The 19,410-nt window shown below is 37.0% G+C and overlaps 1 protein-coding gene across 15 annotated transcripts in view; it reads left to right on the top strand.

Moving 5' to 3' along the window:
• Positions 1–19,410, top strand: part of STAU2 (staufen double-stranded RNA binding protein 2) — a 296,212-nt gene that overhangs the window by 164,495 nt on the left and 112,307 nt on the right. For 14 of the 15 annotated variants that reach the window (XM_061123495.1, XM_061123488.1, XM_061123494.1 and 11 more), the window contains one exon: positions 14,746–14,859. The exons of the other annotated variant lie outside the window; for it this stretch is intronic. In XM_061123495.1, the coding sequence (XP_060979478.1) occupies positions 14,746–14,859 (114 nt within the window). The remainder of the gene's footprint in view (positions 1–14,745; positions 14,860–19,410) is intronic. 15 annotated transcript variants of the gene reach the window in all.

Raw genomic sequence — 19,410 nt, 5'->3', positions numbered from 1 at the left:
ATAGTTTAGAAATGATAGGGCCAGCTTGTTACGGATTCCATGCTATTGTGTTATTTTTATTTCTGGAACTTAAAAACAATAAATTCTTTCTCTGTGTCTCAAGGTTAGTACTTTTAAAATTTTGTTATTGTACACTGAATAGATATTATTGCTTATTGAATATTGTATAAACTCTTCTCTGGCCTTCTGTGCCCATTGACATTTGATTTAAGCCTACCAGAGCCATTGTATGTGACAGCTATGTTGTATTAAAAGTAAAAAATATATTAGTGTACTGAAACTATGTTGTTTTAACTTTAAAATTTTTTTCATTACCCACTCTTTAACTGAAATTTATGAGTGACAAAAAGCTTATTTGCTCACCATAATGAAAGTATTAAACTCACATCCTTTCCTTTAAGTCTATAAAATAATTAAAATTATTATACAATTAAAAGTTATTATTATTAATAAAGCTGGCTCCGCAGGTCAGAAGATGACTGAACACTTGCATATTCTTAGTAATTCTTTTATCCTTGCTTGGGCTAACCTAAAGTTTTTAATCACATTTTAGATGCAAGCTTTTGGATTTCTATCATAAATGAATATTTATTTTTTTAAGTTTTATTGAGTATGGTTTTTTAAATTTTCTTTTAGAGCTTGAATGTTATTGACTTATTACTTTTTAGGAAAAAAACGTTTTATATCAGTAGTTCTGCAGTCCTGAAGCTTTGTCCAGCCCAGTTAGTATGCTTCTTTAACTTCTGTGCATTTCATGAAAATTCATTTGAAATACAGGTATACCTTAGTGTCCAGGGTTCCTTGGTGTGTACTTGATACTCTCTAATTATAATGCCAAAATGTTTCAAAATCAGTCAACTTCTTAAAGAAAATCATTATGGAGGAGACATTTTTGAAATGCTCATCAGCTTTTGAGCTGAAGTAGATTTTGTTTCATTGTGTTATAATTTACATTATTGTGAGTTTTTGCATCATAAATATGTTTTCCATACTAATTATATTAGAAATCTCTGTATAATTAACTGTAAGCAGTTTCATTGTTTAATTGAGTCATTAGAAAAATTAGACTGGAAATTAAAATGAATTATTTTAGTAAATTATCCTCTCTAGATGGGTTTAATTTTAATCTTTTAGTCTGTACCCTTCCTTGTGATTATCACCCAGTGAGCAGTGTTGTTTTTAAAACCTCCAGAGTGAAATATAAAAAATTAGATTTGTTTTTTTCATATTGAGTGTAAAGAAAGCACTTAGTATCTTAGTTAAACCATATTTAATTTATTTTTTAAAAATCAGGGAATGTTTTACTGGGCGGAGTACCTTCTCATTATTGTGAATTCTAAATGTTGGTGTGATTTTTAGCAAGATGAGAATGTCAGTGGAACGCTCAGAAGTATCTATTTAATTAAAAACTTTCTTTTCAAGTACAATTCAAACATAATACCTTTCAACTAATATGTCTTCTTTTTTGAAGTTTAGTATGATTACAGCAGGTTTCTTTTATGATTATGGGCTTCTCTTAAATATTTATTTTTGGCATGTATGACATAACATATTTTAGCAGTTTGGCCTTAGTATAGTTTACACTGAAATGGGACATGGGGAGTGGGGCTTGCCCAACTCGAGAATCAACATTTGTCCTTTCTTTTTTTTCTTATTTTCCCTATACCTCAGTTTTTGTAATCCATGTATTTATAATCTTGAGTTTTTTTGATTTATAATCAGGCTGATTTATAATCAGGCTATTTGCGGCTAGTTTTTTTGGAGTAAGGGGTAGATTTTTTAAAAACCAGTATAAGTAAAATTTTGTAGATTTCTAATAGGAAAATATGGAGAAAGAAATTATGCATGGACCTATACTCCCCTACTTAAAAATGTTTTCCCCCATTTCTAATTTGTCCTCGAAACGTAACTTACCATGTCACTTCTGAGCCCAAATTTTCATCTACACTGTTACACAATGTATATAAAGTGATGAGAAATTACTCAGAGTACAATGAGCAAAATACATTATGGGTTTGGCATGGGGTCAAGAGATTTTGCTCTGATTTATAGTCACTTCTTACAGAACCCTTTTGGATTTAGCCTCAACTTTCCAAAGACCTTGGAGAAATTGGAAGAATTCTCCTGAAGTCTTTGGTCTTCCTGTGGTGACCCTAAAACTCAGGTTTGTTCTTCAAATGGGCAGCCTGTTATCTGCAAACTGACCTGTTGTCTGGTTTCTTCAGAGTTTGATATACTTGGCCAAAACCTCAAGGGCACACAAACTATCAATACGTTTCACATAACTATAGTTCATAAAAACCATTAGAATTACATATCAGCTCACTTGCCTGAAATTTCCAACTATTTAGAGAAAAATATTACATTTGAAGAAAGAAAGCTTGATGCATATAAAAACACGGTGTGATGAATAACAGTTAAGAATCAAGCAAGACTTAAGTAAAATAGTCCATTTGTTGTTTAGTCTCCAAGTCATGTCTGACTCTTTGTACCCCATGGACTGTAGCCCGCCAGGCTCCTCGGTTTGTGGGATTTCCCAGACAAGAATACTGGAGTGGGTTGCCATTTCCTTCTCTAGGGAATCTTCCCAATCCAGGGATTGAACCTGCATCTCATGCATTGACAGGTGGCTTCTTTACCACTGAGCCACCAAGAAAACAAAATAGTCCATTATTACCACATAAACTTTTCAAGACTAACTCCGCCCTAAATCACTGGAGAATGTAATCAGGATAGACATACTCTTGAGCCTTGATACACCAGCATATACATAATAAGACACATTTCAAAGAAAGAGTAATACATAGAAGAGCTGTCCTAACACAGTGACTTTGATGTGGATCTGAAATGAGCCACTGATGTGCAGAAAAAAATAGTTACCATTATGTGTCATCCCCAACTAGAAATACCTGTAGCCTTTTCTGTTTGTATTGCAAGAGATTTCAAGAATTCTATTTGAAATTATTTGAAAAGCAATAAGCAATTGTTTCTTCAATCAAGTTGAAGAAAAGGAAATTATTTTTCATCTAAAGGTAAATTTCATTTCCTTTTGCTAGAGATGGTTGGCAATGATGTGATTTTTTACTTAATAACAGAAGATTAATTGTAGTACCCATCAGGTGCTACATCATGTCAGGCTGGTGTATATATATATACCTATTTTTTCTAAGTTATGTTGAAATGGTCTCTTTTTCTCTCTTCAGCATTCGGCTACAGCTACAAGGTTTTTTTCCCATGAATGAAAAGTGTCTAAAATTTCAAATGTATTGTTCTCTTCTCATCCAGGACAACTCTTGAGAAAAAGAGAGCAGTATGTGGAATGCTGCATGTAAAGTTTTCTGCACACTGAAAAAAACTACTCTGACATGCCAGGGGTATTAGAAGATACATGAGTAAACAGGGAAATGAAACTGACATTTATTGACTGCCTTATTATGTATCAGAGAGCGAAAGAGGCATTACGCATATTATTTTATGACACAGCAGAAATGCCAGTACATTTTTGCTTCTTGATTACAAATCTTTATTTTAAATCCAACTATTTTATAGTGTTTGAAGCCTGATTCCTGAAGGTAGGATTAGTGTTCATGGTAATCTATGGTCTTTTGGATATTGCTTTGGTTTAGTCATAGATTGCATTAATAAATTTATTTATGCCTTCCACGCTGGTGGCTCAGATGGTAAAGAATCTGCCTGCAGTGTAGGCGATTCAGGTTTGATCCCTGGCTCGGGAAGATCCCCTGGAGAAGGGAATGGCTACTCACTCCAGTATTCTTGCCTGGAGAATTTCATGGACAGAGGAGCCTGGCAGGCTACAGTCCATGGGGTTGCAAAGAGTCGGACATGACTGAGCGACTAACATTTTCACTTCTGTTTTCTTTCATGCACTCCACTGTGTACACAACTAAGTCTGAGTCATTTAAGAGTTAATTCTCTTTTGAGCTGGAAGGAACTTTAGATTTTATTCAGAGATATAACTTTATGATGTAAATACACATTTGCAGAACTACACAAATAAAACATCCTATTACTAATGCAGGTTACTCATGTTCACATAGAGAATTATTAGTTCCTTCTAATCCCTGGCAGATTTCAGGGAAGTTCTGTCTTCACATAGTCTCATCAAAAAGCAGATTTAACTGTTAGAAGTAAGAGATGTTTGAAAAGCTCCTAAAATGTTTTTATCTGTAGTATTGTTTTTTAAAGTACAATAAAAGTTCACAATCAAGTCCTATACTACTGTTGTCCCCAACCTTTTTGGCATCAGGGACCAGTTTCCTGAAAGACAGCTTTGCCATGGATTGGGCAAGGACTGGTTTCTGGGTGATTCAAGCACATTGCATTTATTGTGCACTTTATTTTTATTTTTATTACATCAGCTCCGCCTCAGGTCATCAGGCATTAGATCCCAGAGGTGGGGACCCCTGCTAGAGAACATTTGAAGAAACAGGGACTATAATTGGAGAAGGATACACAGTCCACAACTTCAAAAATTCTAGAAATAGTAGATAGGATAGTATATTAAGAATAGTTTTCATTAATTTCAGTATGTATGTGAAGAACAGATGGATATGAAGTTAATTCATTTATAAAATATTATTGAATACTGGAATTGATTTAGTTAATAAATAAATTGAATATTTATTTATTTAATCACTCTGGGCAGCGACTTAATAAGTACCTACACATGTCAGATAGCATACTAAGCAGTGGGCACAGGAAGTGTTATGGTCAAGTTGGGGTCAGACAGGAAAATAAAACCAATACACAGAAGATTGGCCACTATTACAATTGAGTCCAGTTTCCAGGGATCAGTTTTTGAACATAATGCAACAATTTAATTAAAAAATTACATATTTGTAGTAAATATGTAATATGCTACAATCTACTGCAGGAAATAATGAAATGCCTTCCTCATGTAATAAGTGTCATTATAGGTGTAATGTGGTAAGTGATCAGGGGCCGTGTGGTCGGCCATGTAAGAAAAATGGGTGGGAATCAACAGCTCTGACCGATTGAATTAGGAAGTATTCATAGTAGAGGGACTTTTGAATAAATTTTAAGAAGTACATAGAATCTTAAAGTGAATTCTAAGAAGGAAAGGAATTGTAGGCAGAAGGAGGTAAGTACTCGAGACATAAAAGGGTACATGTTTTAGAATGCTCAGAATTCAAAGCGGAAGTGTCAGCAAGGAAGCTGAAAAGACATGTCTGTGTTGCTGAGGATTTGAAGTTAGCTGTTAGAGACCGCCAACTTCTTTTTTTTTAAAGGATGGTGACATTGGTTTTTTATTTTAGAGAGATAATTTTGTAGGCATGTGGAGGAGGAACTAGACAAAAAAAAAAAGATTGGTAGCAGAAAGTCCAATTAGAGGGACTTTGCTTGAATTCAGTAGAAAAATAGCAGATTGAATTAAGCAAAGCTAATGGTTGTAAGGGCTTCCCAGGTGGTGCGGTGGTAAATAATCTGCCTGCCAATGCAGGAGATGCAGGAGACTCGAGTTTGATACCTGGGCTGTGAGTATCCCCTGTAGAATGAAATGGCTACCCACACCAATATTCTTTCCTGGAAAATTCCATGGACAGAGGAGGCTGGCGGGCTACAGTCAGTGGGGTTGCGAAGGGTCAGAATGACTGAGCTACGAGCACACAGCGGTTGTAGAGAAGAGGGGCAGAGGTGCAGGTGTTCGCGGTACAGATAAGAGGAGTATATGGTCTCTTGTGCCTACTTCTGTGAGGGTACTTTCACTTCTCTGATCAGGAGGGAAGCTAGATTTAATGCATTGAAGAGCAGTTAGAGGCTATCTGAGAATATGTTGACCATTCCAAGAATTTGAGAATAAAGTAAAGTAGGAAGATAGTATGAATGTTTTAGGAAAGGTTCTCTTTTTTAGTATGAATGTCATGAATAAACTTAGAGGAGGTTAATAAGTTCCATTTTAAACATGGTGAAACTTGAGTTGCCTTTGGGACTTTCAAAGTCAGTTGTCTAGTAGGCATTCGTCAGTGGTTCTGGTGAACAGTAAGAGGGCATAGGACACAGATATTCGAGAGTCTTTTGTGTGCAGATGTAACTGATGCCATAAAAGTAGGTAAGACTGACCAAGAAAAGTGGGCAAAGACCTCGGAGATATTCCCAATGAATACTAACAGTTTAAGGGATTGGTTCATTCATTAAGTCAACTGAAGTCTATTGAGCACCTGCTATGCACCGGGTGCACTTTTTGGCACTAAGGATATAGTGTAAATGACAGTCAAGTGTTCTGTCCTCGTGGAGCCGACATCAGGATGGGATTGATGGGAGTGGGATGTGGAATATGGCCAGGGCGAAGGAAACAGGGCAAGTGGAAGGGTACACAATCACATCTGGACACAAGATAAATTCAAATGATTAGTCTCCTAAGGTAATACTTAATTGGAAATTAATTGGGAGATTAATTATGATTATTTATGAGAGGTAATGAGCAATGACTTAGTGTTGCCAGCTGTTGTATCAGTGTATCAAATAACTGTACCTTTTAATTGTTTAATGGATTGCACTGAGGTATAATTTACACCTGATAAATTACACCCATTTTAGTTACATAGATTGATGAGTTTTGAAAAATGTATGCCATGGTGTAGCTACAACCACAGTCAAGATGGGAATGTTTCTATTACTGTGAAAAAGTTCCCTGTTGCCTCTTTGTAGCCTGTTTTTCTCACCTCTCTGTGGCTTGGTGGCAACCAGGCTATCCTTCGTTGGTACTAGATTAGTATTGCCTAAAATTTCATAAAAATGGAATCATACAGCGTGAACAGACAGTTTTGTCTCCTGCTTCTTTCACTCACTGTAATGTTTTTGAGATTGTTCATGTGCATATCAGCGGTTTGTTCCTCTGTATTGCTAAGAACGAGTTCATTGCATGGACATACACCACAAACTATCAGTTTATCTGTTGATGGACGTTTGCGTTGTTTTCAGCTTGAGGCTATTATGAATATAGCTGTTTGTGACTATTCATGTACAAGATTTTGTGCAGAGTTTCCAGTTCTCTTGAAAAAAGTACCTCAGAGTGACATTCCTGGGTCACATGGTAAGTGTCCGTACAAACTCACAAGAAGCCATCAGATTCTCTTACAGTGTGCCCTATCAGATTGCATGGGCTTCTCTAGTGGCTCAGTGGTAGAGTCGGCCTGCCAGTGCAGGAGACGTGGTTCAATCCCTGGGTCAGGAAGATCCCCCTAGAGAAGGAAATGGCAACCCACCCCATATTCTTGCCTGGATTCTGTGGACTGAGGAGCCTGGCGAGCTACAGTCCATCGGGTCGCAAAAGAGTCGGACACAACTTAGAGACTAAACAACAAAAGCAACAGGAAATCATGTTACCTTCCTCCCAGGACTGTATGAGGGTTTCATACATTGATGAGTCTTATTCTATGAAGGATACAGTCCTGTCTCATTGACATTTTAGTTTGTATTTTCCTGATGACCCATAATATGCACTTCTTTTCTTGTGCTTGTTGGCCAATTTTGTCTTTGTGAAATGTCCACATTTTTTTCTCAGTTTCTGGTATCGATTTTTAAAAATTATTGTGTCATCAGAGTTTTTTATATGTTCTAGATACAGGTCCTTTCTGTTGCAGATATTATCTCCCTGCCTGTAACTTGTCTTTTCAGTATCTTAATGGCATCTTTTAAAAAGTGGAGAAGTTTTCAGTTTTGATGAAGTTCAATTTTTTGTTTTTTTTTTCCATAAATTATACCTTTTTTGTCCTATCTAAGGAATATTTGACTACCCCAAGGTTGCAAAGATTTTCTCTGATTTTTTTCTAAATACTTTCTGGTTTATGCCTTTGTGTTTCATGCTGATATTCATTTAATTTTTTGTGTATGGTATGGGTGAGAGTCTCTTTTTCCCACAGGATAATCAGTTGTTTCTGTACCATATATGTACTGTGTTGTTTTACTCTAGCTGCTCTTAAGATATCTGTTCATTTTTGGTTTCACCAGTTTGGCTGTGCTATGTCAAGGGTTGTTTTTAATCCTGCTTGGGATTCATTTAGCTTTTTAAATTACCATAATGTTTCTCATTAGTTTTGAAAGATTTGGGGCTAGTTTCTGTCTGTTTGTTTTTTTTTTTTTCCAAAAATTTTTTTTTGCCCTTTTCTTTGTCTTCTCCTTTTGGGATTCCAGTTACGTATGTGTTGAGCCTCTTGATATTGTCTTTGAGGTCTTTGAGACTATTTACAGTTTTTCACCATCTTTGGATTGTGTAACTTTGGTTGGTTTATTTTCAGATTTACTGGTTCTTTTCTCTGTCCTCTCCAATTTGCTGTTGAGCCCATATAATACATTTTTCACTTCAGTTATTCTACCTTTTTGGGATGGGGGCTTCCCAGGTGGCACTAGTGGTAAAGAGCTCGCATGCCAGTGCAGGAGATGCAGTTGGATCTCTGGGTTGGGAAGATCCCTTGGAGGAGTGCATAGCAACACACTCCAGCAGTCTTGCCTGGAGAATCCCATGGATAGAGGAAGGAGCCTGGCAGGCTACAGTCCGTGGGGTCGCACAGTCGGACACGACTGAGTGACTAAGCACAGCACATTGTATCTGTTTGATCTAACATTTCTATTTGATAATTTTTTAATTGGTGATGCTATCTACCGTCTCATCCTCTGCCACCCCCTTCTCCTTTTACCTTAAAACTTTCCCAGCATCAGGGTATACAGAGTGCCTATATAACCTATTTTCCTTTGACCTTGAAGAAAGTTTTCCTTGTTAAAAAGTTATTTCTTTGCAAAGCCTGTAGATTTTCATATAGCTTGTTTTACGTATGTAAATGGCTGTGTGTGAGTGCATCAAAGCCTGAGTACAAACTACAGAAGAGAGGAACTTCTTTTCTTGTAGATGTGTAAATTGACTGTTAAAAATTTTGTAGTGTTTTGTTTTGATGGAAATGTAAAACTAAAATAATTCTGTGTGTGTATGTATCATTTATATATTAATTGGCTGCCTCCTTAGACCTTCACTGTCATAGTCAATGAAGCAGAAAAGGAGTGAACAAAGATTTAGGATTTGTGTCATGTACAAACTCACCACTTGAAGTAAGAATGCAGTTATCTTCCTTAACAATACTGAGAACACATCTGTTATTGCATTTGTTGGACAGTTTTTTTCTGTGACTTTATACTAGAAATAAATCTGTACATCACTGCTGGATTTTGTATACCAAATAAAGTCGTGTAATTTTCAAATCTTTTCCTAAGCATAGAATTTCCAAAAGAGAGAAAAGATAATTACAAGTTGAGGCTCAGTCTGTATAATGTGATTTCATTCATTCACTTATCCCTTTAGAGGCATTAATGTGACAGGCATATTGTATGCAGAGTAAAATAGATTACTCATCCAGCTAAAACACTGGTACATGACTGAGCATGTTAAATATATGTTTACATTTTAGTTATAAAGGACTTGACTTTAGTTATGGAAAGCATTGAGGAAATAAGCTTTAGGGAAAGTCAATTACAGACATTATCCTAATGTAATATTATTCTTCATAATTATACATTATGTCATATCTTAATTTTTAACATTATTATGGGATGTGTTATTCTAATAATACCTATTATTTATTTTAATGGTAACCGTGAGCCAGGCATCATTCTAAGTACTTTTCCTGGGGGAACTTCTTTTATTTATCACTTATAAATTTGTTAGTCATAAATAGATAACAGTGTGGATTGGTATTACTACCTGGGAAAGTGAAAGTGTTTGTTGCTCAGTCATGTCCAACTCTTTGTGGCCTCATGAACTGTAGCCCGCCAGGCTCCTCTGTCCATGGAGTTCTCCAGGCAAGAATACTGGAGTAGGTTGCCATTCCCTTCTCCAGGGGATCTTCCTGATCCAGGGATCAAACCCAGGTCTCCTGCCTTATAGGTGGATTCTTTACCATCTGAGTCACCAGGGAAGCACCCAAATAACTGAGATGATTTACATGTTCTCAAGTCATCTAAAAATGTAGTTGCTGTTGTTTAGTTGCTGAGCTGTGTCTGACTCTTTTGTGACCTCACGAACTGTAGCCCGCCAGATTCCTCTCTCCTGTTCATGAGATTTCCCAGGCAAGAATACTGGAGTTGTTTGCCATTTCCTTCTCTAAGGGATCTTCCTGACCCTGGGATCAAACCTGCGTCTCCTGCAATGGCAGGAGGATTCTTTACTATTGGGCCACCTGAGAAGCGCCCTCGCCCCCCCCCAAAAAAAGGTGTAGTTAAGAAATATTTATTACCAATTTACTTATTAGAGTAATATTTATCAAAGAGTATTGTTTTATGCTTTGCTAAGAATATGCTGTTTTTCATGTTAACAAAGATTTAGATCTTTTGTACAGCTAGTGTGCAGACTCTGCAAGAATCAAACATGTTTGGAGTATTCTAAGATCTAGTACTAAATTGCCACTCTTCAGCTCTTTGCTGTCTTCACCCCTCCTTTGAGGCAATAGCTACAGTGGGATCTCTGCCTGCTGCTGTGGAGTAAATTCATGAATGGGAGGTGTGCTCATGAAACATGTTTTCTTGACATAGTGATGATATTAATTATCAGACGTCAATGTACAGACCTTTATCTTAACAATCTATTGAGCAGCTTTCTTTGAACATGGACCTTTTTTACACTCTCTTCATTTTTGTCCCACAGCGGGTGACCATTAAAAATATGTAACAGACAAGGGGTTAACCAGTTCCCTGATGAGCTTAGTAAAATAGTAGTCCGACATTAGGGAATTTCTCAACCTCTGCAAGAAACAATTTGATTCAACTTTTTGAGAGGTAGGGGGTATAGAATTAAAATTTTTCATTTGAATGGTCCCTCATGTTTTCAGAAGGGCATGAAAAAATTCACATACCTAGCTTTTTATATAAGTTATTTTATAGCTTATAGTATTTTTCCTTATTTCATTTTTTTTAAGTAATGAGGATATTTATTCAAATCAAATCAAGGTTTGCCATTTAAACATATCACAAATTGAGCTTTGAATTCTTTATTTCTTGAGTTATCTGAATAGTCTCAGACACAAATCACTTCTTCTCCTTTCAAGAAGAAGAAATCTCTAGACTGGCGGAAATTGTTAACAGCATGCACAATTATAGCATCTCATCTGGGTTTATGCGATTACAAATCAAACTAGGAAACTTATTTTAACATAAAAATTATTATAGATTTGGAAATTTAAAGGGAAGCTGCATTATTTAATTTGCACATATTGGAATTTCTGACCCATTATTTTTAGTGGAATATTTTTTGTAAGCCCAAGAGAGAGAAACAAAATGTCAATTTGCTGTGGTCAATGGTGTTATAAATCCAGAACTAGTGCTACAACAGTGTAAGAATCAAGATGAGTTGTGTACATTTTAGAATACAAAAGATAGCAAAATTATATGATTCATAAACAGTAAATCTTAAATAAACATAGGAGATGATTCTGTAGTTTTCTAAAATTATCTTTATTCATTTTTCTTTGATCAAAATCAAGATCTATGACACTGGAATATTATCATTGTACATTGGAAATTTTAGGGCCACATTTGTAGAAACAGCAGTTTTGTTGTAGCAGAAATATTTCACCCATCAATCCTGAAGATTTGTACGTTGTAGAATGCAGTGGAATATTATTACCCTAATTATTTTAGCCTAGAGTTCTAAGATCCCTGGTTTCTGCTGATGCTTTGAATCATCAGAAGCATTTTTAGAGTTAGAAAGATGAATTTTAAAATGTCATTCATACATTATTCTCCTTTAGAAATTCAGTTTTATGAACTCTTATGTTTCTATGTCCAGGAAGAGAATAAATAACTGAAGAGCCATTTCCAACCTGTTTTATTGGTGATTGATTATATAAAATATGATTCTTTCTTAAGACCTTTTGTCTATATATTGTAACTTTTTATTTAATTTGAAATTGTGTCCTCAAGCAGTAGTTTCCTATTTTTTTTTTTACATATTTTTATCTGTTTGGAGGGAGCAGTCTCAGTGCAGTGAGGGTATAAACATGGAATGATTTTATTTCTCCAGCCACCACTTTTGCCCATGATTGGTCATATCTCTCATTCGTGTTTCTTTTTATATTTGGCAAACCCCATGGTTTTCTGGTCATCTTTAGTTTTGAAAAATTTAGTGCAGTTCACTGTAAAACTACAAGCTCATGTCCACCCCCGCCACCACCTCCCCGCCCACCCCCCCCCACTGCCAACTGTCTGTTTTGGCTCAAAATACACAGGGGAGGGAGGGGTTACGGTGATTTCCTCTTGTCTTCCTCATACTCCAGCACCTTTGAATATTGCGATTGGTGGGCTGGGGACTTGATCTGCTTCTGAGGCATGTTCCTCCACATTCTACCTCTGTTTCAGGCCTGGTCACTCCTCTGATGGAAGCCCTGCAGGTGGACTAGGAGGGGAGGGACTAGAGGAGGCTAAGACTTAGCCTAGTTTCATCCATTACCAGTTTCCTTGTAGATGATGTTCACTTTTTTTTCCCTTTGTTGAAGTATAGTTGCTGTGCAATATTATGTAAGTTTCAGGTGTGTGATATGGTGATTAACAATTTCTAAAAGTTATGCTCCATCTATAGTTACTGTAAAATACTACATGATTTTCCCAGTTCCCTCCATCCCTGAAGGGCAGCCATGTTTCATTTGGACTTTACCAGTGATCCATGCCCCTAACCTTGTTCTTGGTAGATGTCACTTTGCTTGGCCTGAGAAGCCCTTTGGCATCTGCTGAGACTCTTTTTCATTGAGTCCTACAGGTATTGTTCTACCAATATTCAGTGTCTGTAGGATGTCTAATATTTTACAGGATATTGCAAGCTCATGGTGAATTAGAAGAAAAGTTAAATCTTTCAGTCCTAGTATCCAAGCCACTGATGGAAGTGAAGTTTGAAATTTATTTTTTGATTGGAATTGTCTTGTGCTCTTTTTGTCCTTCCTAATTTTCATTTCTCTAGAAGAACAAAATAAAGCTGCAGTAAGTTGGCTGACATATAAGCATGTTCACTATCAATGTGGGTATTTAGGAGAGTGTCTTGTCTTTCATATAGTCTTTCAATTGATGTCAAAAGGTGATTATATTTTATTTTAAAAAGCATGTTTTTTGATAGCACTGTATCAGACATAATATTTTAACTATACTATAAATGGTTGTGAGCTATAGCTATTGTAGTGTCACCATTGATTGACTTTTGCATAAACCTGGTATGTGGTAAGTTTCATTCCCCCCCCTCATATTTCACTGCTGCATAGTAAACAACAGCCCACATTCTTGAACTCATACACTGAGTGAACTTTTAATTTGCTCAGGAGGTACAGTGAATTCGAACTGTCATCAAATCCTTTCCCCAAAGTTAATTTGGAAAAAATATTTTTATAACAAAATCTTTAAAGTGCTTTGGAAACAAAGCTTTGTATGTTGACTTGATTTGAACCCTAAACTACTTTTTATAGATTCCAGGAAGTTTCCCTGCCTTAAGGGATACTAATGGCGAATCTTAACAACCTTACTGGTTTAAAAATGTTATTAAACCATTAGATGAGGATTTATATCATTTTCTGTCAGATCCATATTATATGTGTGTGTGTATATATATATTTATTTATCACAAAAGCAACACTATTTTTACTTTATTAGCTTAGAATTCAGAGAAGGCAATGGCAACCCACTCCAGTACTCTTGCCTGGAAAATCCCATGGGCAGAGGAGCCTGGTTGGCTGCAGTCTATGGGGTCGCGAAGTCAGACACGACTGAGCAACTTTGACTTTTCACTTTCATGCATTGGAGAAGGAAATGGCAGCCCACTCCATTGTTCTTGCCTGGAGAATTCCAGGGACGGGGGAGCCTGGTGGGCTGCCGTCTCTGGGGTCGCACAGAATTGGACACGACTGAAGCAACTTAGCAGCAGCAGCAGCTTAGAATTAAACACTGCTTGATAGAACTTTTTTGAAAGTAGATAAATGGAAGGATGGAAATTTTTCCATCGGGCAGATGGACTCACATTCCCCTACCCCCACCCCTCATACCTTACCTCTGATAGAGTGTCTTACACATGGTTTTAATAATGGTTGGTTGTATTCAACTAAAAGAAAAATAATATTATAGTAACTTTATTTTGGTCTGTACATTATAAGTCATTTCAGTTTAATTCATTTTGATTGTAATGTCAAAATTCCAGACAGAACATGGTATACTGAGATACATACATACATATACGTATATGTGTGTGTGTGTGTGTGTGTGTGTATGTATAACATTGGTTTTATAGGGACTATAAGGTAGAAATAGAAGAATGTCAGACCAATCAAGTGGCAGTCACACACACATAGAGTCAAAGATGAAGAAAATTCAGGTTGACAAAATTTTATTTGATTCAAATGAACTTGACTTATGCTGACCCTGGAGTCCTTTATGCATTATGAGAAGTTGGACAAAAAAGATGAGTGTAGCATTTAGTTGTGAATTTTTCTTCTAGCTGTACTAATGTAGAGCACTCTGCAAAGCATTTCCTAATACTCTTTTAAAGAATATTAATATAAAATATTAATTAAAATTAATAGAATCTCCATAGATCTTCAAGTCCCAGTAAGGTTTTAAATATTTGAATTGTGTTCTGCATAAGTTACGTGAATTTCTTCTTGAAAGCTAGAACCTTTGCAAAGGACCGATTGCATCTGGCTCCCTTTTACTGGTGGCGTTCAGCAGCTTGCGTGTGTTCTGTTATAGGTGCACTACTGTGATAGACAGAGTGGCAAAGAGTATGTGACCTGTCTGACATTAGCCCCTGTGCAGATGACCTTCCATGCTATTGGAAGCTCCACTGAAGCCAGCCATGACCAGGTATAATGTGCCACTACCATTTTGCTGTGCTATAGCCCAGCTAAGACATCCCAGACCATCAAAGTGGAAGCTATATGCACACATACAGCTTTGCTTACCCTAATGTATCAGCCACTAGTGCCATTTACTAGACTTTTGAGAAATCAAAATTCTGTGCGTGTGTGTGTGTGTGTTGGTAACCTGGTATCTTAGGAAATGTAAATTATTTTAGACTTCTGGTTTGTGATTCAATATTAAATATAGAATTCTCTTATAAGGAAAAAGTAATGGCCCTATGTTATTTTTATTTTTAATAATTACATATGGAAAGAGGGTCAGCAACACAATATAGATAACACTGGAATCTCACTATGATAAACTCATTAAGATATATATGACTTAGTTCTATTGAAGAGAGTTTCATGTTACAGAATATAAAATAACAGAGTAAACTTTTACAACCATCCAATTATTCTCATAACTTGGGCTATTATTAAAATGACATTCCAGTGTTGTTTTTACTTTTAAAAGTTTTAGTTCTGAAATAAAGCTAAAAATCTGAAAAGTGTATTTTCTGAAAAGACAAATGCCTTTGATTGTTTAGACAGCAACTTGAGAATGCATCCTGTTTATAATACATATTTTCAATTAAAATAATCATGAGATTAGACTAAACTAATGATCTGGGTCATAGAATTTCTAGTTTGGAGTCAAAATAAATAGACATATATAGCTTACTGTATGACTAACCAGCTGTGCTTTTTTAAATTAACCATTTTCATGCAGAACATTCGTAACACACTTTCATATCCTTTTCTCAGTAAATTTGAGAATTTCTAATAGTCTTGCCTGACTCTTCTTTTCTGAGTAGTATCCTTGCATGAAAAGAATAAAAGAGCATAATAGTGTTATCTTCTCAAATACATGGTTTATTGTCCAGCCCAAACAAGACCTAAGAGAAACATTCCTAAGGGCATACCTCTCTAGTTCATGATGTCCCTGACATTATGGATTTCCAGTCATCATTTGATTAGTGAAAAGGCATTGTGGTGTTTCGGAAGGAGCAATAATCGAATTGTAACTAATCTGAGTGTTAGTTACTAACCGCAGTATACATAAGCTGCTACAGCCACCTGGGTGAATACTATCATCTCTTTGGGACTCTGTTTCCAAGGATGCTAAGTGAGGGAGTTGTGTTAGTTGACTTGCAAGATTCATTCCAGTGCTGCCATTTTACAATGCTCTAAGTAATCTTTGTTCTTTTGGTTGAATGAGCCCAGCCAGTCATTAACAGATAATAGCATGCCAATCTGGGAAGCAGCGTAGAGGTCTCGCCAGCGCTTCTTAGGGTTCAGCACTGATGTTAGCTCCAGCTGCAGAAGAGACTACAACAGGGCTTGGAGGCCCAGGGAGGAGGCACATCTGACCTAGATGATGGAATGTTTTGTGTTTCCCTGTATAAAACTGCAGCTGAGCCATATGTCGGGTGCCACAGATGCATGGTATGAATGGTTCCTGCTCTTACGGAGCACACACGCCAGCACCTTCACCCCTCTGAAAAATTTGCAAGAAGTCTATCTGCTGCTTCTCCAACTCTATATATTCACTCATGCCAAAAAACAAAGGGCAACAGCAGCATGAGATATCCATCCTGCAAAGGTCTCTCCTCAGGCAAAGCAAATAAATAAAAGCATGCTCAGAAACCCACACACTTGAGACGAGCAGCTCACTGTTAGCAGAGGTGGCTTGTTGCTATAAAAGAGTATTGGATTGGGAATGGAGACCGGAATCAAACCCAACATTGCTGTGAACTAGCTGTGGGACCTTGTTTCTTCACCTCTGGACTTTGGCTTCTTTAAGAGTCAAATAATGAGGCTGGTTCAGGCTTGTTCCAAGTCCATATATGTGGATATATATACCAAGTGGCAGGGCTACAGTTAGCCCATAAGGCATTTTTACAAATTAGGAAAAAAAAAAAAAAAAGGCACCTCTGACTCAAAGCATCCCAATAGAAAATTGTCATAATAGACAAATCCACAGTAACTACAGGGCAAACCCCCTCCCAAACAAGGTGTGTAGGGCACAACCTGCAGAACTGCACACAGCGGTCTTATTCTGAATTTATCTGGAATGTTAGTTCCTCCGTGGTAAGTAAATAAAGAGATTTTTATGCTAAAGGAAATACAACTGCGTTACAGGTGACACATTTACACGAAATTTTAAGATGAGAAAAAAAAAGACTTCTAAAAAAATAAAAAGACTTTTAGGAAATACGTCAAATGGATGGGTGGATAGACAGATGCATAAATGGAGCCATGACTAGAATGACCATGCTGTTTATCGAACACTCTGCTTTGATGGCCTCAGAGGTGCAAAGTGGGGGTGGGGGTGTGATCAGTGCCCCTGCCTTATGCTTGGGTAATTGGGCTCCTAGAGGAGAGCAGACATGCAGGGAACCTCTGCTCAACGTCTTCTGGCTTTTCTACATTGTGTCACCATTTCCTCATACCGAGGGTCTGTCTGAGCAAAAGTTACTCCCCTCACCATACCAAAAGCATAGGCTTCAACTCATCAGGTGAAAAGATGGGCCACTGAATGCTTTTTCACCTATTTTGTTCTGTTTTGTTTTGTTTTGTTTTTTAAATACTAGAAAACAGGAAAGTACTTTAAAGCAAGAAAAATTTCTATTGTTTAATAAGTGTTTTCTATTCTTAATTCATCTGAACCACTGCAATTGAACAAGAGAATAGTATTTGGGGAAAAAAAACAGTATATGTAAAATTTAGCGGCAGTCCTTCCTAGGAAACTCAGATTGTTCTTATGTATATAGAAAATGAGGATGAGAAATGGAAGACATCTCTAGCCTTGAACCTTTACAGCTCACCTCCTCCTCCTTTTTTGGGTATTGGAGCTCCAGGTATTTGTTTTAGGTTGACACTACCCAGCAACATCAAGCATCTTAGTACAGACTTGGCTCACTGTGATACCTCATTTTTAAAAATTAAGTTCTATTGTAGTATAGTTGATTTACAATATTGTATTAGTTTCCACTGTGCAGCAAAATGAATCAGTTATACATATGTCTGCTCTTTCTTAGATTCTATTCCCACATAGATTATTACAGAATACTGAGTAGAGTTTACAGCTTGTCTTCTTAATAAAAAACAATGTAACTCTAGAAACCTAGTGAAGTGGAAACTGAATGTGTGGTATACCAGTGCATTCCCCTCACCATACCAAGAATAACAGGATGGGAAACATTAAGTGAAATTCTCTGTCAAGGTCAATATATATATGCAAAATAGTCAGGGAAGAGATTCAGTATCTATATGCTGGTGATGCCCAATTGTACAGAGCTCTTAATTCTCCCTTTCCCCCATCCTAAACGTGCTCTTCCCTCTTTTTATCTTTGATCTCCTTTCTCTTCTATCTATCCTGATAAATGACCATCTATTTTGTCACTCAGGCCACGCCCCTTGAAGCATCCTTGCCCCCTCTCTTCCCCTACATCCAGTCCTAACTTGTCTTCCTCTAAATTACATCTCCAATTCAAACACTTTTCACCACCTCCAGAGTTACCATTCTAGTTTAAGTCATTAGCATTTTTAACCCAGACGACTGCAGTAGTCTCTAAACTGGCTGACCAAAATTATTTTTAAGATATTCAGATCATATTGCTCAGCTGCTCAAAAACTTCCATTGGCTTCTCATCACACCTGTTGTAAACCCAAAACTTTTCTTATGGCCTCCCAATTTCCTATGAGATGTGACCCCACTACCTCTCTAGTTTCAAATCCTGCCACTCTCCTTTTCACTCTGTCCCGATCTCACTGGTCTTGTGGCCAGTTGCATCATAATAGATGAAAGAAACTCGACTCAAAAGGCTACGTTCTGTAGATGTGATATATATGATGCTCTGGAAAAGGCAGAAGTATAGAGATAGAAAATACATCGATTGTTGTAGAGGATGGCAAGGGATTGACCATGGTGGGGGGGGGGATTGACCATGTATCATCATGGGGGAGTTTTGGGGGGTGATTGAGATGTACTGTATCTTGATTGTAGTGATAGAAGCATGACTGTGTACATTTGTCAAATTCACAGGACTATACACTCAAAGGGGTAAATTTTACTATATGCAGATTACACCTCAATAAACCTAACTTTAAAAAACCTCAGAGTCATTATTTTATCAGTTACTCATGTGGTTTTGATCCCAGGGAAACATGGAAGGATGTCATCCTCTTTACTATGTTCTCTGAGTGTTGGGTCCACATTGGGAACGTGCTGTGTTTAACTAATAACCTGGGTTAGATCTCCTCTGAATACCAGTGGTTGATTAAGGCCTCCTAGAATAATTATTAGTCTCCAAAAACTGGTCTTAGCCTGCCCCTTTCTGACTTTAGGGAAAGGGTCTGTAGGCCAGTGTTTCCCACTTGGGAACTCTGAATTCTCATCCAGGCAGTGGACAGCCTCATTCAGGGCGGTATCTGCCTGGAGGTCCCCACCTGTTTGGGTGAGAATGTTCTACATGTGTTCGCTTTATTCACCATAAGAAATGTGATATTATAC

Source organism: Dama dama, chromosome 21, assembly GCF_033118175.1.
Source record: "Dama dama isolate Ldn47 chromosome 21, ASM3311817v1, whole genome shotgun sequence".
Classification (NCBI taxonomy): Eukaryota; Metazoa; Chordata; class Mammalia; order Artiodactyla; family Cervidae; genus Dama; species Dama dama.
Note: the sequence above shows the minus strand (reverse complement) of the source record. Positions and strands in the feature narration are given on the sequence as shown.